At 51.4% G+C, this 23,590-nt stretch overlaps 1 protein-coding gene across 8 annotated transcripts in view; it reads left to right on the top strand.

The window, feature by feature from the left end:
- The window catches only part of TBC1D16 (TBC1 domain family member 16), a 28,348-nt gene continuing 4,758 nt past the window's right edge, over positions 1-23,590 (top strand). For 3 of the 8 annotated variants that reach the window (XM_041485759.1, XM_041485757.1, XM_041485762.1), the window contains exons 1-6: positions 1-120; positions 5,943-6,175; positions 7,312-7,885; positions 20,747-20,944; positions 21,944-22,091; positions 23,100-23,267. In XM_041485759.1, coding sequence (XP_041341693.1) covers positions 6,001-6,175; positions 7,312-7,885; positions 20,747-20,944; positions 21,944-22,091; positions 23,100-23,267 — 1,263 coding nt within the window. In that variant the 5' untranslated portion in view covers positions 1-120; positions 5,943-6,000. Of the gene's footprint in view, positions 121-5,942; positions 6,186-7,311; positions 7,886-20,746; positions 20,945-21,943; positions 22,092-23,099; positions 23,268-23,590 lie in introns of those variants that run through there. The other 5 variants (XM_041485760.1, XM_041485758.1, XM_041485761.1 and 2 more) reach the window with 4 other exon arrangements.

Below are 23,590 nucleotides of genomic sequence, written 5' to 3'. Positions count from 1 at the left end.
GACGGAGTGGGCGGGCGGCGGCAGCGGCCCCGCGCAGGGCCGGGAGCGGCGGCGGCGGTGGGTCCGAGCCCGCCCCGGGCTGGGCAGCGCCGGGAGCTTCCCCCGGGCTCGTCTGTGCCGGTAAAGCGGGGCCGGGCCGGGCTGGGGGCGGCCGGGCGTGGGGGGCCGGTGATCCTGTAGCGCTGCCCCGGGAGCCCCGGGCCCGGCACCGAGATCCTGCCGGTACCTGGGCAGGTCCGTGCCTGATCCCGCTCTTTGTCCGCCCTTCCCACGGCGGAGCCCCGCCGAGGGCGGCGGGAGCGGGCGGGTGCTCCGGAAGAACGGGAGCCTGCCCGGGGTCGGGATGCCGTCCCGGGATGGGAATGCCGCCCGGGGGTCGGGATGCCGTCCCCGGGGGTCGGAATCCTATTCCGGGGGTCGGGGTGCCCCTGAGGGTCGGGATGCCGCCGGGGGCGCTGGTGGAAATCTAAACAGTTCCTAAACTTTCTCTTCTTTCGGTGCGGCTCCGTGCCTTTGGGGTGTTTCAATGTTTTCCTTACTTGTGGGGACCTGGTCTTCTCCCAGGTGACCCCTGATCTACCTGAGCCCTGTTACCCGCTGGGAAGGTGGATGGGGGATCAAGGGCAGTGGTTTGAGGAGCAGGCAGGGGTTGTGGGGTGCTGCGCTGCTCTGTGCCGCTGACACTCTGTAAAATAACTCGGCTGCTTCCTCTGGGAGATCTGCCTTTTCGGGTCTTGTCGTGCAGAGGTGTTTTGTTCTTAGCTGCTGCTCAGAACAGGAAGAAAAAGGAAAGTCTGGGTGTCCGAGTGGCAGGGCTGGTTCGTGCTCTGGTGTCTGTCACACTGAGAACAGAGCTTGCAGGCAGCTCACCCTCCGAGCTGTGATCCACACTCCGGGGGTTTGAGCTGCTGCTTTTTGAGGATCGAGTCCTGAGAGTGTTATCGGACACAGCAGCAGGATGTCGGAAATAAAAAGCCATAAAAGCGTTTTCTGTGGCCCAAGCAGTGCGGACAAGTGACATGAAAAGCTGGTAAATCAGGGACAGAGGGACATGTGGCACGCAGTGCCTCAGTGACAGCGTGTGCTGTTGGTATGAGTTTGGTGCTGGGGATGGGTGAATTTTGTTTGCCTTTTGTTTGCTTTTTGTTTGCTTTCTGATGCCTGAGCAGGTGTGGCTGGGAGCAGCCAGCCCTGACAGAGCATTCCCTTTCCCTTTTCATCCCTGGAGTCACAGCTCTGCAGGACTCAGGCTGCTGCCCCGTTTTTACCTGCTCAGCTGAGATGCATCTGAGCGAAGTCAGTCCCGCTGTAGCGACTGCTTTTGGAATTGTGGAGAGTTTGGCTGTTCCCTTCCCTCTGCTCTTGCACTGTGAGGCACTGCTGCTCCAGCAGGGCAGCAATGAAACACTTTTTGGTGACCTACATAATTCTCCGCATGAGATGGGATGACTTCAGAGTGGCTCCCCATGGTAAATGCTTTTCCTTGATTTGGCTGGATCCTCTTAACTGGCTCCAGTGTAGCGAGGAGTTTGGAAAGCTTTTCTCTTTTTATTCCCAATGTTGAGGTATTGTGATACAAAAGGAAGGTCATACAAGGGCTCTCATGTGCCTGTAGAGGAGCAGAGATCAAGTGAGTGACCAGCTGAGAGTGGCACAGCAGAATCCACCCGGGGACTGGAGGCAGCTGAGTCCTGACTCCAGGCTGCCATATTCCAGTTGCTCTGTGCTGGAGAGCTCCAAACCTGGCACTTGCTGTTCCCAAGAGGGCAAAAAGGCAGGAAGTGTGCAGTGTGTGAGCCCCACTGCCACAGCAACTGTGCTTTCCTTAAACATGTGAAATTAAATTCAAATTATTGAGGGCAAGAAAGCAAGCAAGCCTGTTGCGTTTTTCTTCCCAAAGACATTTCATACTTGAATGTGGTGCTGCTGTTTGACAGCTCGTGTTTCTCGCTGTGCCCAGGCACGCTGCAGGTCTCAGGTTTCACTTCCAGAGCCCTGCAGCTTGGTTATGTTGCTCGTAAAGCCAATGTGCCAATGTGCCCCGCGAGCCAGAGCGCACTGGGGGCTCAGCCCTGGCAGCTGTGGCTGCAGCCAGCCCAGGCTGCTGGCCCTGCTCTGGGCTGGGCTCCTCAGGGACAGGAACTGGGTGCCCACGGTGCCCCTGGAGATGTGCTGGGTGTGTCAGTGGGTATCCCGGGCCAGGATGCAGGAATCTCGAGCAACTGGAGGCAGCAGCATTTGGTGCAGCAGCAGGTGCCAAGTGAGGTGTGGTGTGCCAAGGCAAACAGGATCCTGGGGATGGTTCCTGAGGAGGGAAGGGCATTCTGCAGGAGCGGGCAGCCAGGCTGGATGCTGCTGGCTGGAGCTGGACAGGCTCTGGGGAAGAGGCTCTGTGGGTGATTGCAGGAATTGGCTCCCCAGCACTTTCTCACTCAGGAAGCTGAGAAGTGCTGGCACCGACTGGGAGAGCAGCCAGGGCTGTGTGAACAGACACAGGAGCTGGAGCGAAGATTTTTAGTGGCAACGGTTGATGTGTGGGAGAAGAAAATGTGTGTGTGCTTAATAAATATTGGCACTCAGCAAGAGCTTATCAGCTAACGCAGTGCTTCAGCTTCTGGAGAGCTGAGCTGGCTCTGCCACACTGAGAAGAATCCCTCCAGATCAGCAGATAAATACAAAATTAATATGAAAAATGGGGTTTTTTTGAATGGTGCTGATTTGCTGCTGCCTGAGCTGTGGGACGGTTCCTGCTTTCCCAAGTGCACACAAGAGGCAGCAGCAGTTCCTGCCTCTCCCCACAACCCAGGCCCCACAGATTGTGTGTGCAGGTGTTGTCCCACATGGAAAAGGGCTGAGAACAGAGCAAACCCTGCAGATTTGATCTCTGTGATTTGCTTCTTTGTGTTGTATGAACTCCTGTGTTTTAGGAAGGAGGTGCACTTTCCCAAACTGAGTTTCAGGGACTTTTGGGGCTGTACCAGTAGACTAGATGACCTTCAGAGGTCCAGTCCACCATCTGCTCCCCACTGGGACTTACTGGGTATTTATTTCTGCAGCCTTTGAAACCCCAGCGTTGTAAATGGCCCCTTGGGGTTCCCTTTTCTGGTGCACCATTGTCCCAGCTACTAGAATACTAGACAAAACTAGGTATTCCTTGCCACAGTTCAGCTGCCTGACAGCTTCTCCTGTCCTTCATGGACAGCTCTTCCTTTCTTTGGTGGTGACAGTTCCCATGTGTGAAGACTTCTAATACATTTCCCTTGCTTTTATCTTCCTTTGGCAATCTCTCTCTCTGGCCCAGATAACTCTTGTCACCCTCCCTGACACTGTCCTGTGACTTGCATCTGTTTTTCATTAATCCCACAACCAAAGCTGCAGAGAATTCCCTGGCCTGTGAGAACAGGGAAAGGATTGAGTTTCCTGGTGATATTTATATATCCCAGAGTGTCTGGCTACTGTCTGCAGCACTGCAGTGGTCTCTGATTTCTGATGTGCAGCTCTTCTGCAAGGCAAGTCCAACAGGCTGAATTTCTGAGCTGGCAGGACACCGGATTCCAAAGCTTTTGTCTTTTTTTTGGTTTCCTCTTCCCAACCCTGCATGTACCTGCAGCACTGTCCACCTGCACATGCAGGCAGTGCTGAACAGGTGTTCTGCAGGATCAAAGCAAGACTTCCCTTTAAATTCCTCTGGCTTTCCAGGGAGCAGCTTTTGGTCTTTACCTTTTGTTCTTTCTGTGCCTGGTGAAGGCTCATTAAGTGCTGCCTCTGTTGGCAGAGACGTCCTGACCCTCCCCTGCCTTCCTAGAAGCACCAGAGAGCTGCAGCAGGACATCACACACCCTCTTGTTTCTCATGTGCCTCTCCAGCTCCTGTCCCTGTGTTTCCTGAGGAAGCACTCCCTGGCCAGCAGCACCATTCAGTTGGTGCCTCCTTCCTCCTGTGCATCTGCTGATTTTTGGGGTTCTGAGGAAGTCACTGCCATGAATGAAGGTCTGTGCTGCTGTAGCCAGTGTTGTGCTGACAGGTGACTCTGCACAGGTGTGCAGGAGGACCAGGTCTCTGGCCAGGTGGCTCCACATCCCTGCTCCTGACTCCCCTGGCCCTGTTTGGAAACAGCATGTTGTAACTCAGTGTGGGGAAGGAGAAGTTGCACCAGAATTTACTGCCTGTTCTTGCAGGGTGCAATGAGAGGAAAGGTGATTTTTGCTCCTTAAATGTGGTTGAGGCAAATGACTTTCTGCCAGATGTAACCCAGAGCCTGAAGCTGTGGATTTTGGCAATGTGGACAAGAATGAGCTTAGGGCTTGGCTGGTGTTTGGTTTTTGGGGCTGAGACATGAGGATACATGTGTCTGGTGCTAGAAGGAGACAGGAGTGTGCAGGACTTGCAAAGTGATTCTCTTATCCTGAACCCTTGCTGGTACAGAGCAGGGCTGAGGCTCCTCCATCAAGTCCCAGCAAAGGCTGAAACACAGGAACTGCCTCTGCTGTGATTCGAGCTGACAAATGTGGCCATTGCCAGTTAAACCGATAGTTTGTCCTTTAACGAAGGCTCTGTCAACAGCTTGGCAGTCTCATTTGCAGTCTTCTGTATGTACCAATCTGTCAGAGGCAGGACAGCTATTTTCTTTCCCTGCAGCCCTCACTCTGCCCTTTGGGAAATGCCCCTTTGCCATTTCTGCCTTCTGCCCTCCTGGGCTGGCTGGATTCACCATCAAAACCAGATTAAGGAAGTCAGAGCTGTTCAACATCAGACAGTGCTTGCTTAGGCCTTTAAGTATTTCCTCAAAAGGTGTCCCAGGCCAAGGCCTGTCTGCTTTATGTTCCTCTCTGGCTCTCGTGGCCGTGGCCTGCAGCCCAGTGTGGGACTGGTCCCCAGGAGCACCCCGGGCTGAGCTCCCCCTGGGCCTGGCAGCGTGGCTGTGTCGGGGCTGTGCTGGGTCACACTGGCCTGTTCACAGCAAGCTGGGCCATGTAAACACAAAGGAGCAAAAGTGGGAGTTTCCTCTTCTCCTGTGGTTTTGGCAGAACAGAAACTGGCATAGTTCTGGTGCTTCCCAGCTGGGGATGGCTGCAGGGAGCCTGCTCTGCACTGGGCTTGCTTTGTGTGAGACCCTCCTGCTCTTCCAACATGTCCTGGTCCATCTGCTGAATATTTTATAGCTTGGGTGGCCCCTCTGGGTCCACTGCAGAACTCCTCATCATCAGCCCCAGCAAGCAGCACATCTCATTTGAGCACAGAGCTTATTTGGGGTGAGCTGGGGATTGTGCTCCACAGTTCTGTGTAACTCTGAATGGGTGAAATGTTTGCCCTGAGTTGGTGTGCCACGCTCTGTGTCTGGACTCTGCCCCCGCTGGTGAACACAGGGCTTTCGAGCCTCATCTCTGGCAAGGCTCAAAAGAACCCAAACCCAAAAACAACCTTACAAAAAAATCCCAACCCCGAAAACCTCAAACACACAGAAATGGCAAGCAGGACATGAAGTGGGTTTGATTGATGTTGTTTTTGGAGATGCTGTGGCTGGAGCAGCAGCCCCATGTTCAGTGCTGTGGTCTCAGCCTTTTCTGTGCTGAAGGAACCTCAGGGATCAGCTCTGGCTCTGTGACATGCCCGGGTCAGTGACACATGGGGCAGCTCCACATGCTGAGCTGTTCCCTCAGTGGGGATTTCAATGACCAGCATTGCTGTTCTGCCTCCTCCCACAGTAACTGCTAACATGTGGCATTTTGCTGCCTTCATGTCTCTTCATTGCAGAGAAAAATGTCCTGGGATTCTGTGCTTCAGCACCTTTGAGGCATGAAGATGATGTTAGAGACCCACAGCATTAGAGGGCTCTTGCCTGAGATGTGGATTGATGGGAGACTTGTCCTCAGACAGTGGGTGGCACGTGCTGAGCTGTCGTTATTTTGGTTCTCACACTATTTTTTTCTCCTTCTTGGCAGATCTTCTGAATTTGGCCCCTGACTAGAGCTGACAGATGATGGAAACATTTCCCTGGCGATGTCTCTGGGGCGACTCCTCCGTCGAGCCTCTTCGAAAGCGTCCGACCTCCTGACCCTGACTCCCGGCAGCGGCGGCTCCTCCTCCGTGCTCGATGGGGAGATCATCTACTCCAAGAACAATGTCTGTGTCCACCCCACTGAGCTGCTGCAGGGCATCGGGGAGCACCATCCAGGTGATGGCAGGTTGCAAACCCTGCCCATTCTCTCTTTTTCTCTCTCCTGGGTGTTGCTTCTATCAAGTTCTACATCCTGGGCCCTGAGGAGTGAAGAGGTGCCAGTGGGGACAGGGCAAGGCTCAGGAAAGCCATCCACAAGCTGATCCATCAGCTCTTCTTTTAGTAGGAAGATTAGTGATATTGCTCCTTTCTCTTCTGGTCTAGCATGGATTTACCTGGTTTAGTAAGTCCTTTTGTGCAGTCAGAAGTTGTCATGTGGGGACAGTAACTTCTGCTGCTCATTCACATCCCTGAATTGTTCAGGAAATCCAAGTATCCTCTTGTAATTGTCATTGCTGCAGTGGCCTCAGCAACCACTGGTAAAGGGAGGATCCAAAAAGCCTGATTGTGGCTGCGTGCACTGGAGTAAATGAGGATAAATCCTGCTCTGTCCTTTTATTCTCATGTGTTCCTGTGCTCTTTCATGTTCTCATCAAAGGCCTGTGGCTCTTGGCTTAGCTTCACAAAATGAATTATTCTCTGAGCACTGACCCTTGCTTTCCTTTTGGTGTGGGTGTCTTCTTTTTCCATTGGCTTCCCATAAATAATGTAACCCTTCAGCTACACTAAGGTAAATATTCTTGAGAAATCAATGTTCAGCTGGCACTTGAAATTGTTTAACTAAGAAACAGTAGAACTTTTTCATGTGGGAACGTATTTTGTAATTTACTCTTGATTAGTAAATCTGTCCAGGAAGTCCAAGTATTTGCATGTCATTTCTGTGTTCAGTTAGGCCAGAGGTAATTCAGACTGTTCAAAAGCCACATGCAGACTTGAAATGATTTGCAAATACTGAATAATGATGAGCACTTGACAATTCCTTTGACAGAATTCTGTCCTGGTGAATTAAAGGGTTTGTTTTGCCCATGTGGAGTGGTAGTGAAGTGGCAGGAGTCACAGAATGGTTTGGGTTAGGGGAGATCTCATGAAAAGGTAAAGGGAGGACCCTAAAGATCCTTTCACCAAACCAGGTTGCTCAGAACCCCATCCAGCTTGGCCTTGAACATTTCCAGGGATGGAGAGATGGGGAAAGGGAAACTTCGGGGCGGTGAATGACTCGGTGTGACAACCTGTGCTCCTGTGCTCTCCCTCAGGCTATTTGTGCTTGTACATGGAGAAGGACGAGCTCCTGGGAACCACACTGATCCTGGCCTGGGTGCCCAACTCGCGCATCCAGCGGCAGGATGAGGAGGCCCTGCGCTACGTCACCCCCGAGAGCTCCCCGGTGCGCAAGGCGCCCCGAAAGCGCGGCCGCCACGCCCAGGCCTTCGGCATCGGCCGGCCCGCGTCCCCCCCGGAGCAGAGAGGGGCGCCGGGCCTCAGGGGGGACGAGATCCTCACGGTGTCCCAGCTGGTGAGGGATGGGGCCCCCTCCTCGGAAGGGGAGAAGCTGTCGCAGAGCGGCGCCTGCCGGTCCCCGCAGCCGCCCCACAGCGACTCGGGGACCCTGTCCACGGTCAGCTCCCAGGAGGAGCACTGCAGGTCCGAGGGCACAGAGGAGGGCCTGGACTGCAGGGAGGACTCCTTGGAGCTGTCTGCTGACGATGTGAGCAGGGACAGCACTTTTGACTCTGATTCTGATGCCTTCTCTTCCCCCTTCTGCCTCTCTCCCATCAGTGAAGCCCTGGGGAAAAGCAGCAGCTCCGTGTTCATGGACAGTGAAAGCAGGTGAGTGCATCCTTTTTCTGGGTGCTGGGTGCTGAGCTTGGAGATGCTGAAGGAAGTTGAGAAACTTCACAGTGGCATTGAGCTCAATGCCCTGTCTTGCTTCAGACTCCTATGGAGTTTACAGGAAACTGTCAGCCAGTTCTGCTTCTGCTTGGTGAACCCTGGCCCCAAACATCCAGGGCTGTGTATGTCCTTTCAGGTGAACTGTCTTGAACCCTGGAAGCAGCATTGCTGAATTAAACGGGTCCTTTGTTGGCCTGATTGGCTCTGCTGAGGATCTGAGCTTGTTGCTTCTCGTGCAGAGCCACATCAAAGGGCCCTGCTGACTTCCTGAGCCGTGGGCACCGCTCCGGGCCCTGTGTTGACACGAAACCTGCGTGTGGGAGCTTGTTTTGCTGCTGTTCAGAACGTGGTCCCACTTCAGACAGATAAACATTAATTCTTGCATGTCTAACCTGGGTATTTCAGTCAGTGCTTCCCAGTGTCACCTGCAGTAAACTCCACAGGGGAAAAGAGGGCACCTTGGCAAAGGAATAAGGAGCAGGAGGACACCTGTACAACTCCCTGTTTCCATCTCCAGTGGTTCTGACTTTGTGGGCCCTGCCCTGTTGGTGTGTTACTCGTTCCCATCTCAGGGAGGATGGATGTGATGCATTCCTGAAGCACCATGGGGCTGATTTTTAGGCTACAACTCAACTTTGAAACTACACCTGAAATGAGGAGAAACGAGTTCTCCTTTGTTCATGTCAGCAATGCACAGACTGCATTGACAGCTGAAGAGATTCTCCCTCTATTTTGTGGGCTAATCTCAAGCCCAGAGAATGCCACTAAGAACGAGGCTTGTGAACAAGTATTCTAATGGATTCATTTCTCTCTGGATATTTTAAAACCCGTCTGTGAGGTGATGTCAGACTTTGTATCAGCTTTGCATTCAGAACGTGCCCAGGGTTTGCTGCACTTGTGCTCTGCAGCACCTGTGCAGTGGGGTGAGTAGTGACTGTCCCATCCCATCCCATCCCATCCCATCCCATCCCAGTTACAAAGTCCAGATCAGTGGGTGAGAGAAACGCCAATGAGCACAAGTGAAATGTGCATAGCCTGGCATCTTCTGTCCTCATGGGGGGATTGGGAAGCTCAAGGCTCAGGAATGTTATTACCCCACTGTAGTGGTGGGAAGAGCGAGGGACACGTTTGGAATAACATCCTGGCTGCTGAAAACCAGGAGGCTGAGCTCATCCTGGGGAAACCCCAGTCCTGGCATAGGCCACAGCCCACGTGCTGTCCCAGGAATGCTGTGGGCTTGGACTGCTCCCACAAGGAGCTGGTGCAGGAGGGTCCCAGGCAGCATCCAGTGAGTCAGGAGTTGTGGTTTAACTGTGCTGCAACACTTATGCTCTGAGCTGCAAATAGTGTCAGGAAAGGAAGGAAATATGGTTTATTGCATCTTCTCTGCCTTGGCTATGAATTCCTGCGGCATTTCCCTGCCCTCTGCCGGCTCTTCCTCACTGCTGCTGGAGCCCAGACAGCTCCAGCCAGGCAGAGCCGGCTCTGCACACACTGCTCAGGGGCCGGCTTGGTTCTGCTTTTTTCCTTCTTTTTTAACTCCTGTGGTGCCAGTCTGAAGCCTCACACAGTGCACATGGCACTCATAATTGGCAGCAGGTTAATAAAACAGAGCTTTTGTTGTTTGGGACTTTTGACTTGAAAGGATTTTGTCCAGTGTGTGCATTTTTGCTGCCAATTTGTTCTTCCCCATTGAGCCGCCTTCCATGGAATCTGCAGGATTTTTCTTACAAGTTGTTGAGTGGGAGATTTTGCATAGAATCCTTTGCAAAAGTCTGGTCAAAAAGCATCTCATATTTCCTGCTTTCATCTCAGCATTTTGGGGGACAGGAGATGCTGTTTCAGAAGTCACTACAAACATGGGAACAGCTTCCTTGTTTCTTAAAGGTTTGTTTTGGTTTGGGTTTTTCTGCTGGCTGCTTCCCCTTTGAGCCAGAATTGGAGTGGGAACAAAGTTTGTGCTGCTGGCAGATTGTTTGAGCTCTCTTCCCTCCCCACCTCCCCGTCACCACCTCCTCTCTGCCAGGAGGAACGACTGTTTCTGGTTGTTTCCCTCTGCACTGGGGAGTTGCTGCAAAGACAGCTCTGCTCTTCCCTGTGGTTGTTGCAGAAGCTGAAGGAATATGTTGCATTTCAGTCCAGCCAGCTTCCTGTGTGATTAGCTATCCTCAGAAATGGAGAAACATGTCGCTGTGGAAGAATTGGGATGTACAGGTACACTTGGATAAGATGAGATGAGATGAGATGAGATGAGATCAGGGGCTCGGCGAGCTGCTTGACAGAATTTGTGTGTGACCAGGAGTCATGAGTCCCATCTGCCTCTTGGAGTGTCCCTGAGGAGGTGGCCTGGCCACCTGGGCATGAGGGAGCCACAAACACTGCAGTGTGTGCAGGACGAGGGCGGGGAAGAGGGAGGGAGGTGGGCTGGGGAGCCCTGGAGTTGCACAACCAGTAAGTCAGTTGCAAGTCACCAACTCGCCTGGTAGAACATAAGGAAATAAAAACGTTTCCATTGGGTTTTTTTCCTCTTTGCTTCTCAGTTTGACAGGCTGCCAGGGGTCCCACGCAGCGATTGATGCATCCTCCTCCCATTTACACAATGGGAGCAATGGGAGTGTCCCAGCACCAGCATGCACACTCCTGCTTCTCTCTTTAGACCAGCCTGGCACACTGCTGCAGGGTGCTCTCATCCCTCAAGGAAAGGTGGCCTTACTGTCCTGGGGTTTGTGTCCTTCTTAACTTTGGGGACCCCTTAGTGCTCCCAGCATGTGGTTTCTTCAGGAGGCAGCTGGTGTGGGGAAACTTACACTGATGGCAGCTTTGTCAGGGTGTGTGTTTCTGTGGAAAAGGAGGGATGCTGGAAATAAAATCATTCTGTTCAGTCCCTTCCCTCCCCTGTCCCCGTTGTTTGTTGGCTGTCAGGAAATGTTTGCCTTGTGGTCTGAAGGACACAAGTTCAGGGCAGCTGCTCTCTGTGCCCAGCTCTGGCTCGCTGCTGCCTTGGGAAATTCCTCTGCTTCCATTTTCCCCAGCAGTAAATTGAAACTAAAAGGCTTTTGTTACATCCAGGCAACCAAACAGCATCTGACACTTCTGTAATGTCCATCCACTGATGCTGCTGGAGTTATTGAACTGACCACGACATCAGATCTATATAGTCAGTTCTGGAAGCACTTAGTGCTCTGTGAGTGGGGTTTGGTTTGGGGTGGGGTTTGTGCTGTGCCAGAGTGATCCCTGGATAGCAGGAGCTTTCATGGGTGCTCAGGAGGCTTTTCACTCCCCACCTGCAATTGCTGATACCTGACAGGCACCACAGCAGTGCTGAAGAGGAGATGCACACACTGGTGTTGGTTCCTTCACTCACTTCACCTTGGGATGTTGGCCAATACAGTCTAAATTTGGACTGAGGAGCCTCAGTGTTGGAATTGTATGAGTGGAGCTTGGCGCAACATCTGGCCAGAGGCTGGAGCTCCACAAGCAGCCCCATAGGTGCTGGGACAGAGGCCAGCAGTGCTCCCACAGCTCAGGCTGGAAAGGACCAGCAGAAGCGATGTGGCCAAGGTGGAATCAATGCAGGAAGGAAACATCTTTCATGAGACATCGATCATTTTAGCAGGCAGTAATAAAAATAGTGAAACACTGTCATAATGGAGGTGGATGATGGTGAGTTCTCATGTTCTTCAGCAGACATGAGTTCATATGGCAGATCGATCACAGACAGCCCAAGCGAAGCTCACAGCATAGGGAAAAACTCCTTTGGCGTCGCAGCTGATGCAATTTTTACGGATGTGTTGCACATCCTGTTGTTAAGCTGCTTCCCAGGAGCTCATCAGTAAATGAGCTGCTCCAGGAGCCAGTGGGAGCAGCACAGGCATTGCATCATCTTGTTTTGGCAGCTCACCTGAAGGGCTGAGAGCCATTCCGACCTCTGCAGCAAAAACAGGAGACAAAATTGTAAGGGAAATGAGCTGAAATTAGAGTGAACTGGCAGGAGCTCTGGAGTCCCCAAGAGATTGGGAATTCATCGCTGTTGTAACAGAAGTGATTATATTGGAACCAGGGGAATTGGTCACAGACTTTAAAATCTCCTGTAACTTCTTGCAGCATCTCAGTTTTGAATTAATTCAGCCCTGGGGAGGAGCAAGGTGGGTACCTTGTCCAGGCTTCAATTCCCTAGGACTTGCCTGAACTGGTGCCACTTATGATGTAAGACAGCGAAGCTCCTAATTCCATTTGTACCCAAACCCATGCCCAGGCAAAAACATCGACAAATCCTTCTTCCATCAGAAGAATAGTCCTTGATCTCTTCTGTTTGCATTGTGGGGTCGGTGTAAGCTTCCCTAAGGCAGGGGTAGTGTGTATGGAGCCGGGCACTGGGAAGGGGAGCTGGCCTGAGCCATCAGCAGCACTGTGTAATCAATTAAAGTTGTTCCCGGCTGCAAAGCTGAGAAAGTTGGACAGATCCAAGAGATTGCAGAGGCATACGGCTCTATCTTGCTTTATATAAATATTTGAACAGCAAGAACATTAATTATAGCAGGTTTGTTTCTTCCCTCTGTTGGGTTGCTGCCAGATTTCGTTGGAAGAAAATAGTGACAGCTAACTTGGGATCGGGAATTGCGGCTGAGGGGGTCCATGAGGCTCTTTATTTGGGATGTCGGGGAGGCAGCGAGAGCGGGCGGTATCCGTGAGGGAGCTCCCAGGGCAGGCAGCGGGAGCAAGAGGGGACACGGAGGGTCCCCTCTGTCCCCTGGGGCACCGGCCGTGGTTCAGGTCTGCTCAGGACGCTGGGGAAGGCCTGAAGCCCTGCTTCGGACACAGCTCCGTGGGCAGGCCTGTGGTGGCTTTCTGTGGAGCTGTGCATTGTGGCTGCCGTGGCTTTTTCGTGGCCCGTGACCGTGGGTCGCTACCATGGCCTGTGACCGTGGCCGTAGCCGTGACCGGTGCCCGCGGCCATGACCGCGGCCGGTGCCCGTGACCGTGGCCGTGGTCGAAGTCCGTTACCGTGACCGTGACCGTGACCGTGACCGCGACCGCGGCTGGAGCCGGAGCCGGAGCCGGTGGCGCGGCGGGGCCGCCAGGGGGCGCGCTGTGCCCAGCGGTGCCCCCGGGACCCCCGGTGCTGCCCCCCCCTCCCCTCAGCGCGGCCCAGGCGGGAGATCTCGGAGCCGTGCGATTGTCTGGGTGCAAAGGGACATTAAAGCCCATCCGGTGCCACCCCTGCCATGGCAGGGACACCTTCCACTGTCCCAGGTTGATCCAAGCCCTGTCCAACCTGGCCTTGGGCACTGCCAGGGATCCAGGGGCAGCCACAGCTGCTCTGGGCACCCTGTGCCAGGGCCTGCCCACCTCACAGGGAAGGATTTCTTCCTAATATCTGATCTAAGTCTACTTTCAGTTTGAAACCAATTCCCTCTGTCCTGGCACTCCACCCCTTGGAAATTGACTCTTTCCACGTTTCTTGTCAGCTCCTTCAGGCCCTGCGAGGCCACACTGAGCTCAGCCCAAAGCTTCTCCTGCCCAGGTGAGCAATGCCAGCTGTGCCAGCCTTTCCTGCCAGCAGAGCTGCTCCATGCCTGGGATCATCCTGGAGCCTCCTCTGGGCCCTGCAGCAGCTCCAGCTCTGCCTCAGCTGGGGCAGCTCTGCAGGTGGGGTCTGACCTGAGGGGCAGAGGGGACAATCCCTGTCCCTGCTGCCCACGCCGGGCTCAGCCCAGGCTCAGGGGGGTTCTGGTTCCAGCACACATGGCCGGGACATGACCAGCACCCCCCAGTCCTTCTCCCCAGGGCTGCTTTCACCTTTTCCCTGGATATTCTTGCATTTCTTCTGTTATTTATTTATAAAATCGCAACGCCCAGAAATCTGAATGGAGAGCAGAGATAAATGGCACTGGCAGGTATCCACAGCTTTGTGAGGGAAGAATTGTGTTAAGTGAATCAAAATAAAGAGCATGTCCCCTCCAAAGCACCACAGTATATGCAAATAAATCTGCACGGCCTCTGTCTCCTTGGCTCGGGCCTCGCAATTATCCCAGCATTAGGCATTTACAATAACTCTGGAACATGCTTTTAGGCAGCGCTCCTCTTTCCTCTCCCTTTTCTGCTACTTGAAGCAAGCTCTTCCCTTGGGAAATCCGCATTGTCTTGTGGAAACAGTGAAATCCTCCCTGGGTGGTGCTGGCTCAGCTCACGCTGGGGCAGCAGCAGAGTCTGGGGAGTTGGTTAACTTTGCCACTAAAATGTCCCCCCGAAATTCCCAGTTCACTGCTTCGAGCCAGGAATATAAGAACAAAGGTAATCGCAGGTCTTTCAAGGGAGCAGCGGTTTGAAGGCTTGATTATAATTAGCATAATTAGGGGAGAATTTTATTTTTGCATGGATTGAACTGAAAGGAAAAAAAGCAAAATAATCCATTGATTTTAAAAATAAAATAAACATGGGGAAGAAAGGTCTCCTTCTCCAGACTGGAATGGGCTGAAAAGCAAACATTCTTTTTCAGGCTTTGCTGAGAAATCACTTTTTCCATCTAAGGAATTTTTTTTTTTTTTAAGTGTTGCATTTCGATTGATTTATTAATGAGTGTAAGCCCAGGCATGAGGTGCCCCTTCTTTGTATGGATTGTAAAAATCCAGCACTGAGCTTCTGGAACATTTTCCTCCCTTAAACTGAAGGTAACATTTGCATCCTTGAGGAGTGTCCACTCGGCTCTAAGTGATTTGTTGTGTTTGGCTGCTCGGAGCTGTGTGTATTTTATTCCTAAGCATCGAACCGCTCATTCTGCGCCCTCTCTCTCCCTGCGACAAGAAGTCACAGAGGAAAGCAGAAAAACCTCAGTTGGGTTTACCTGAGCAGCTACACCTGTGTGGAAGTGTCAGCTGTGAAAGCAGATTGTTTGTCTCCTAGCTGGAATGCATATCACATTCCAGATTTGGGGAAAAGAGATTAAAACACCCATTACTTCACTACAAACTTCTGCTTATTTTTTTGCCTTTTCCATTTATATTCAAAATAATGAACTCAAGAACTCTGGGTTTGTTCTGTTTTCCTTTTCTTTAACTCCAGCACTGGGGGGACCCTTTGGAGGCCGCGGGGCTGTTTTCCTAATGCCCCCTTGCTGGCTGGAATCACTCAGCTTCCCCTCCGGCCTCGAGGGCTTGGAGGGATGAATGAGTAGCAACAAAGCCCCAGTGTGGGGAGGCTTTCACCCTTCTCAGTACAGGGCAGGACGGTGGGTACCCCCTGGCCACTGCTGTCACCAATGTCTGGGATGGAAATCCGTGTTCTACCTGTGCCAGGTGCTGGGAAGCTCTGGGAAGGCAGGCAGGGCGCTGGGAATACGGATTGCAATAGCCCCGTAAAGCAGAACAAATCGGTTTGATCTTTATTTCTCAAGGACAAACCAATTACGCCCGTCAGAAGGCAGAGCTGCATAATCGGGTTTCCGCGAGTCCCTCGCCGTGTTGCAGCGGTTTATTTGTCAGGCTGGCGTTGGCAGAGCTGTTGTTAATTCCCAGCCCCGTCCCTGACGGTGAACTTGCTGTTTCAGCCCAAGGTCAGAGGGTGCCTGAGGAGTCCCTGAGCAAGGCTCTGGCCGCAGACCCTCTGCTCGGTCCGAGGGGAGGGAGGGACTCCATCGCTTTTGAGATGTAAACAGCCTGTTCCTCGGGTGTTGTTAATAACAGGAATGCGAGGAGTGACTAACAACAATGCGCTGACTTGGACAAGCGCTTGGATCTGCTTCCCGGTGCCCTGCTTGAAAGGATACAATTATTTTTCGTAACTGTTTATTTTCCCTTTACAACAAGCTAAGCGAAGCAAGTTTGTCAGAGGCAGAGTGCTCCTAATTTGGTCTCCAGTGACCTCTGGCGCCGTGATTGGCAGCCCGGTGTCAGGGAGGAACTTGTGCCTGTGAGATAGAAACGAGCAGAACAAATGCCGTAGGACAGCTTGGGTTCCCCGGGGGACACGGGCTCAAAAAGGTGAAAGAAGTGCAATTACAGGAGGTTTTCAGCACAGAAAGTTAATTAGCTACTAAATAGTATTTAGTGCAGTTCAACGTGGGGAAATTTATGTTTTGAAAGCAAACAGATCAATGGAAAGCCTGTGGAACAAGCTCTTGGAAAGTGCACGTTGATATCAGTGTACTTTGTACTGTAACAGCCTGAGTAGTTTTTCCAGGTTTCCCCAACAAATAGGAGGAATTGTTAGATTTGTTTCCCAGGTGTTTGCAAATGTATAGAAATGCTTCCACGTGAGGATGCTTTGATATTTAATTTTAGAAATCCTGGCTAGGCTTTCTAAATCCAGGCTATCTAACACCTTGTTCCCCAGTCACCATTGTCAATGGAAATCGATTCTGTTGAGGTTCTCTAAGGCACAGAAACTTCAAGTTCTAAATGTTTTCAGCCAAAGGGTGGCTTTAACACAGTTCTTAACCTGGTTACTCGTCTGTGCTGGTCAGAATGTGACAGCAGCATTTCCCTGCCTGTGGCTGGCTCTGTGTGCCACACTCCGTGGGAAGCTGGTGCTGTCCTGTGAGTGTCTTTCCAGCCCTGTTCTGCAGAGCAAGCAGACACATTTCAGCATCTCTTTTTTAATCCTAAATTACCAGTCTGGTTTCCTTTGCATGTCTTTTGTGTCACTGAATTCAGCATGTTTCAGTTTATAATATATGTATATTGTCAAGGACACTTTTTTTTATCAGACCAATGGATTTGGGTTCCAGATACTCAGTATTACCTTACTCTGTACAACCACTGCACTAAATTTTTAGGCATTTCAGGACAGCTTTGAACTCTTCTTGGTGGATTATTTGTTTGAAGCTGTCTGTCTTAGCAGCTGATGCTGCCAGGAGCTGTTTCACCTTGCTGGGAAGAAGAGGAACCCAGAAGGTCAGTGCCTGTGGGGAATAGTGGAGAAACAGAGAAATGCTAACCCCTGGGGAGGAAAAGGGGCATGTAATTCCCATTACATGGATGCTCATACATTATGATGATACTCATTGTCTGTAAATGATGGTCCCAAGCCGGCGTGCAGGAATGCTGGGGCTGTGGGAGCTGTTATTAGTGACAGCGTGCATTAGCGCCGGGGTGATGGAGAGCCAGCTCCAGCAGCAGGGCTTGGCTCCAGCAGGAGGCTCACTGGGAATCAGGTGGTGCAGGCTGACAGCTTGGGTAACTGCCACATCATGGCTGCAGCCTTCAGCCCCTTTCTCTCTCGTAATTACCTTTGTCACATCACATCGTAAAATGAGTTATTAGGTCTTTGTTGCTGAAATTGGCTTCCCAGGTAATCAGGGCAGGTCTCTGGAACAGAAATAATAATTGGGTTTAGCTCTCTCTGTGCCATAGGTGTGTTCCAGGGCTTTGGAACAGTGAGTTGGGTCCCACTGCTGCAGGTTGAGTCTCACCTGAGCTCCTCAGCGGGGCATGCAAGAGGTCCCATGGGGTGGGAGGGGAATGGTGGCTCCTTGGGGCTACAAAAGCTCCAGGAATTTGGATATGGTTGGCTGCTGTAGTTGATTGTTGAGTGGAGAAAATACCTCAGCCCCTGTTCTTGCTCCCTGGCAGGAATGGGATGTGTTTTGAGACAAGGGTGGAGGGCAAAAGGCTGAAGTGGAATCCCATAATCACAGAATCGTTTGGGTTGGAAAAGCCCTCAGACATCAACGAGTCCAATCGTTTCCCCAGCACAGCCTAGGCCAGCACTGACCATGTCCCCAGGTGCCACATCCACTTGGCTGTTAAATCCTTCCAGGGGTGGGGACTCCACCACTGCCCTGGGCAGCCTGTACCAATGTCTGACAGCCCTTTCCATGAAGAATTTTTCCCCAATATCCAACCTGACCCTCCCCTGGCACAACTTGAGGCTGTTTCCTTCTGTCCTGTCCCCTGGCTGGCTCCACTCTTCTGTCAGGGAATGAGAAGGTCCCCCCTGAGCCTCCTTTTTTCCAGGCTGAGCCACTTCCCCAGCTCCATTCCCTTCCCTGGACACGCTCCAGCCCCTCCATGACCTTCTTGAACTGAACACATGAACATGGCCCATATTTTCCTGACCCAGGTTTTCTAATCCTCCTTGATTTTTTAACCTGTCCCTTTTATTCCTGTGCCCCACTGCACTTGTTGTTTTGCTGACCAGTGCTGTGTACTAGTTGGTGCTCTGTTTTTTCCTGGATCCCACAACCCAAAGTCTCTCTGGAATGTTCCTCTGGCTATTTGCATTGCAGTGCTTCAACTCCTGCTTTTATGGGGTGCTCTGGGATACATTCCTCATCCAACAGATAGACTAGTCTGACAAACAATAAACTCTTCCCCTGCATTTGTCTATCTTGAGTTAAAGGACTCCCCAGACCCCACAAAATTAGCAGAGATCATACTGCTTATTGTTACTGACCTACAGAATGATCTCAATATTAAAATTTTATTTAAAAGTAATCCAGAGATTACAGTATTTTCAATTTTTCTTTCAATCAATATGTACAGGAAAAAGTAATTTTAGACACAGTGCGGGTTTTTTCCAAATTTCCCCAGTGACTCAGCCAGCACCAGCACGAGGTGGGTCTGTCTCTGATCTGTCCTGAGTGTGAATGTTTGTGTCCATTGACCCCTGTGAAGGGCAGGGAGGGCACAGGTGTCTCTTTCAGATTTCACCCTCTACGTCAGCGAGACCATCGGAATTTCCCCGGGCTGCGCAGGCTGAGGCACTCCGCTCACCCCTGGTGCTTCTTGCTGCCTGCAAGGGCTGAACCCCTGACACAGGAGCTGCTGTGCCCGGGATGCGTGTGCGAGCTTGTCGCCGGTGGCTGCATGGGAACTGTAAACATTTGTCTTGGAGAAGCATTTCCGGAGGTTCCCCCAGTGCCAGCGCTGTGCCCGGCCTCTCCTGCCCGCGGGTCTCAGCTGGCTGCAGCTGCATCTGGGGCACATTTGGGGTTTGGAGCACAGGGAACTGCAGCTGGAAATGCTGTGTGCGCTGAAGAGCTATGGAATGCCCAGCATCAAAGCCAGCTCTAGTGGTAACTCATTTCTTGGCAGTTCTCTGGACATTTCTGCTGGTCATTTCAGATGATGTTCTTGAAGATCTGGCATGTGGACCTCTGTGACCACGACCCACATGATCCTCACACCAACCCATCGTCCAGCCCTTTTGCCATTAGAAAATGGGTTGCCTCTGCTTAATCTTTGAGTTAGTTTGAGTCATCTCTTCCAGGAAAATCCTGTGTAACCAGCTGTGGCTGTTATGAAGTGTTGCTCCATAAATACCAGCTGCTCCTAGCAGGCAGTCCAGCCCAAGTGTCTTGTACCAGGACTCTTGTTACATCTGTGTTAATGTTAGATACTCAGTGTTTTAGAAAGTGTTACATTTTGCCACCGTATCAGAAAGTAATGCTTGATTTTTCATAAAGGCCAGTACAATCTTCATGGAAAAATCCCCAAGGCAGGGGATGGTGCACAGCTGTGCCTGTGGTCAAAGGTATCCTGTCTAACCTGGAGTGAGTTTGGATGTATGGTGTGACCCTTATTGCCACCTTCCTTCTGAGTCCTCATCCACCAAATGGCCTGAGTGTGAGTTCTGCTTTGCTGCTTTCTTTCCAAAAACCGAAGCAGCAGAACTTCCCAGAGATCCATGGAGCTGCTCCTTTAGCCAGAGTCAACCAGCCTTGGTCTCCTCCAGTGCCACAGGAGCAGGAAGGGGCTGGGAGAGCTGAGCCACACACTGGAGCAGGGCTGGGATGAAAATGAACCCAGCTGGCTGGGCTGTCCAGAGCCCTGTCCCTCGGGATGTGCTGCCCTGGCCCGTAGGGCGCTGCTGCTCTGCTGCTCCTGTGGAAGAGGCCCTGGAGCCAGGCGCGGGAGGCACACGGATGTGAAGTGCATGCTGAGTGTGTGATTTCCAGCCTTCAGTGCCCACATTGTTGGATAAGAGGATTAGAAAACACCACATAAAGTGGCCTTGCAGGGGGCTGCTTTGTACCTGCTCCGGGCCTTGTCTGGCAAACCCCAATTTCACAGCAGAGCCCATTCAGAGCCCGCGCCGAGATTGTTCACGTGCATTGGCCTTTTTACGAGCCAAGGGTCACAGTTTCACATTCACTTAATTCCCAAAGCACTGATATTTTTCCTTTGGGATGGGGGCTGGTGGGGAAATGGGGGCTTTTTGAGTTTGAACTCAGTTTGCATTTAAAGCTGGAGATCTGGGGTGGACTGGGAAAGGGTTGGGTTCACTTTCTCTACTTTATGGTGGATTGAAGAACTCAGGTGTGATTTCCTAATCCTAACTCTGCCAAGGTTCAAGACTGCAGGTGGAAACCATTTGTCTAGAGTTTATAGACATGAATCCAGTCTTGGCAGGTCCTCTTGCAGAGGTGTAATGAGAAACTCAAGTTCAGGGGAAACATCTTTGGATCTTACTGGTCAAAGAGGCAATTTCCCAGATGAGATCTCAGGTCCACGCTGCTGTTGGAATGTTCTCATTCCTCCTGTTCCCATCCTGATGTTGAGTGGCTGAGCTGGACACTGAGGGCATTGCTTGAGCTTCTTCATTTTACCTTCTCAAAAGTTGATGTTTTGAGGAATGAGTTTGGCTCTCCCCAGTTCTACATGCAAGAACTTTAGGAAAAGGCCAACAGCAGGATGCTTTTTGGGATGGTAGGGATTAATTTAAATAATGTAGTTGGTGAATGAATGCCAGTTTCAGAACTCTGACTAAAGGTTTTTAACATGGAGCATCTGTGATTGTTGCATGTACCCACAGCCTCCCATGGCTGATGGGGTTTTTGTCCCCACGCTCTGTCCACAGGGACACGTGTGACAATCGCATGACCTGCTCCACCAGCTCTGCCTCCAGCCTGGACACCAGTGCCCAGTCCCAGGAGAACAATGGGCAAACGCAGAGCACCAGATGGGATGAACAGCAGAAGGTATTTGCCCTCGAGCAGGTGTGTGGTGTCTTCAGAGTAGACCTGGGACAAATGAGATCCCTTCGCCTTTTCTTCAGGTACTGGATCCTTGTGTGAGCTGTGTGTGAGTTGTGTGAATTGTGTGAGTTGTGTGTGAGCTGTGTGTGAGCTGTGTGAGAATTGTGTGTGAGTTGTGTGAATCGTGAATTGTGTGTGAGCTGTGTGAGAATTGTGTGTGAGCTGTGTGAATCATGTGAATTGTGTGTGAACTATGTGTGAGCTGTGTGTGAGTTGTGTGAATTGTGTGTGAGCTGCGCATGCTCCATGTTGGGGCTCTGGGCAGAGGTGATTTCTGCAATCCTACCTGGAAGCCTTTCCAGAACAATTGTCTCCAGGAAAGTGAGTGTCAGCCTTCCCAAGGAGAGCCTCTGAATTACAGCTACAGAGTCAAAAGGATTTTATTTTTAGTAAAGTAAAGGTTGCTCTTAGCTGTCATACCATAAATGCTTCACATAACCTGGGGATATGAAAAACATCTTTATCTATGGTACCTTTTCTTTTGCCTGCCCCTCACCAGGCTCCTCTGGAGTCTTGCTGCTCTTAGCCTCCTCAGTTATCTTTCAAATTATTACAAAATTTATTTCAAATCATTGCAAAAACATTTTTACTCCCTTTTTTTTGCTCTCACTCCCTGTTTCTTTGGACAGAGCTGTGTGCGAGCAAGTCTACACATCCCTAGGAGCTGACTTTGTGTACTGCCTTAATGTTTCTGGGGCAGACTTCCTGTGGTTTTTCCTCCAGGGAAGACAAATTTTAAATCCTTCATGTGAAGGAAGGGTAAAAATAGTGCTGTTACCAGGCACAAGTGGAGAAAATTGTCACTATGACCATGTCACACAATCATGAAGTGTCTCAGTTGAAGTGACCCGTAAGGATCAGTGAGTCCCAGGGATGTAAAGCTGCCTCTGTGCCCTGTTTTATGGGGCAGCTTGGTGTTGCACTTTGTGACTTGCTCTGCACTGTCTCTCCCCGAGGGTTCTGCTGGTCCCTCGTGGTGCTGGGTGACCCCTGCAGGTTGCTCTCCATTGTTCCCACAGTGATGAGGCATGTACCTGTGGGCAGCTGGTGGTGGCAAGCAGGGAGAGCCAGTACAAGATCTTCCATTTTCACCACGGTGGCCTGGATAAACTGTCCGAAGTGTTTCAGCAATGGAAGTACTGCACAGAGACACATCTCAAGGACCAGGTACCTGAGCCAGGCTCTTGGGGCCACGTGTCTCACACATGGGTTGGTGTGCTGGAGAAATGAGGCTTTGAGTTCATGTCACCAGGTCAGGCAGGAAGCTGCCAGATGCTGGGTGTTTAGGATGGAAATGCAAACTGGACTCAAGGTGTCTCTCGGACTTGTCTGTCTCCATCCATTCCTGTTCTACCTGTGCAATATGGGGGAAGATCATCCAGAAGATTTACTTAGTGATTTTGATGGGCCTGACAGGTCAGCGCTGTCCTTTAGGCACAGAAGGTGTCTGGAAATCTGCAGAGATAGGTTGGAAATTGTGTCAGAGCCTTTCATCCATCTTGTGATGCATAACATTCCATTTGGAGAATGTTTTGACAAGGCATCTTGCCATATTTTGTTCAATCTACATACAAATGTGATAAGAGCTCTTTAATTATCTGTTTAAGATATTGTATGTGCTTATTAGAAACAGTGATTTTTAAATTTCCATCCTTCCCACAGAGCCCCCCGCTGCTTTTCTTATTACGGTCGCATGGGCTCACTTTTTGCATTGAGCAACCTTTGATTTTTAAATTAAATGTCAGCTGCAGCCTTGCACTGGGATCCTGAGTGCCCTCAGAGAGCCTGGCAGCGCAGTTCCCCGCTCTCCTAACAGCAATCCCTTTGTATATGGCCAATCATATGTAATTTATTGCAGGCATTCCTGGCAGGGGCAAGTTTTGCTGTAAGCAGCATTAATTCAGTTTCAGGTCAGGGATAAGATTGGAGGAGGAATGGAAACTATTTTTTTTTAAGATTAAGCTGTTTCGTGGTGGATTTTAATTATTCTAATCACTCTTGTTATTGCAATGGTTGGAATTAAAAAAAAAAAAAAAAGCCAACAAAACCTTCCCAAGTGCAGCTCCTCAGTGCTTAATCCTACATGAAGCATGCAGAGGTTTCCCTGCTCTGCGTTTCACACTGTGCTGCTCTCCCTGGCTCCTGCTGCAGCTGTGGTTTGTTCTGCCCCCTCAGCAGCTTGCAGATGAGAAAACCTGCATGCAGTTCTCCATCCGCCGCCCCAAGCTGCCCTCCTCGGAGACGCACCCCGAGGAGAACTCCCAGCGGCGCCTGGACGTGGCAGCCTGGCTGCACCACCTCAACGAGGCCGGCCAGGTGGAGGAGGAGTACAGGCTGAGGAAGGTGAGGGGCTCTCCTGTGTTCTCTCCTGTGCTGAGTGCGGGTCCCCAGGGGAGCTGCAGCAGTTTGTGTTCCTGCCAGGGCAAGAGCTGGGCTTTTGGGAGGAGGGAGACCTGAGTGAAGCCTTGGCTGGAGGACTGGATTCCCACCTGGACGTGTTCCTGTGTCCCCTGCTCTAGGTGACCCTGCCTTGGCGAGGGGGGTTGGACTGGGCATCTCCAGAGTCCCTTCCAGCCCTAACAATTCTGTGACTCTGTGGTGGGTGTGACTCTGTGACTCTGACCGAGGAGCTGTCCCACTTCTGCTGCCGTTTGGAATCAATAAAC

Source organism: Pyrgilauda ruficollis, unplaced genomic scaffold, assembly GCF_017590135.1.
Source record: "Pyrgilauda ruficollis isolate IOZ18807 unplaced genomic scaffold, ASM1759013v1 scaffold72, whole genome shotgun sequence".
Taxonomy (NCBI): domain Eukaryota; kingdom Metazoa; phylum Chordata; class Aves; order Passeriformes; family Passeridae; genus Pyrgilauda; species Pyrgilauda ruficollis.
The sequence above is the reverse complement of the archived record's forward strand: the minus strand, read 5'-3'. Positions and strand labels throughout refer to the sequence as shown.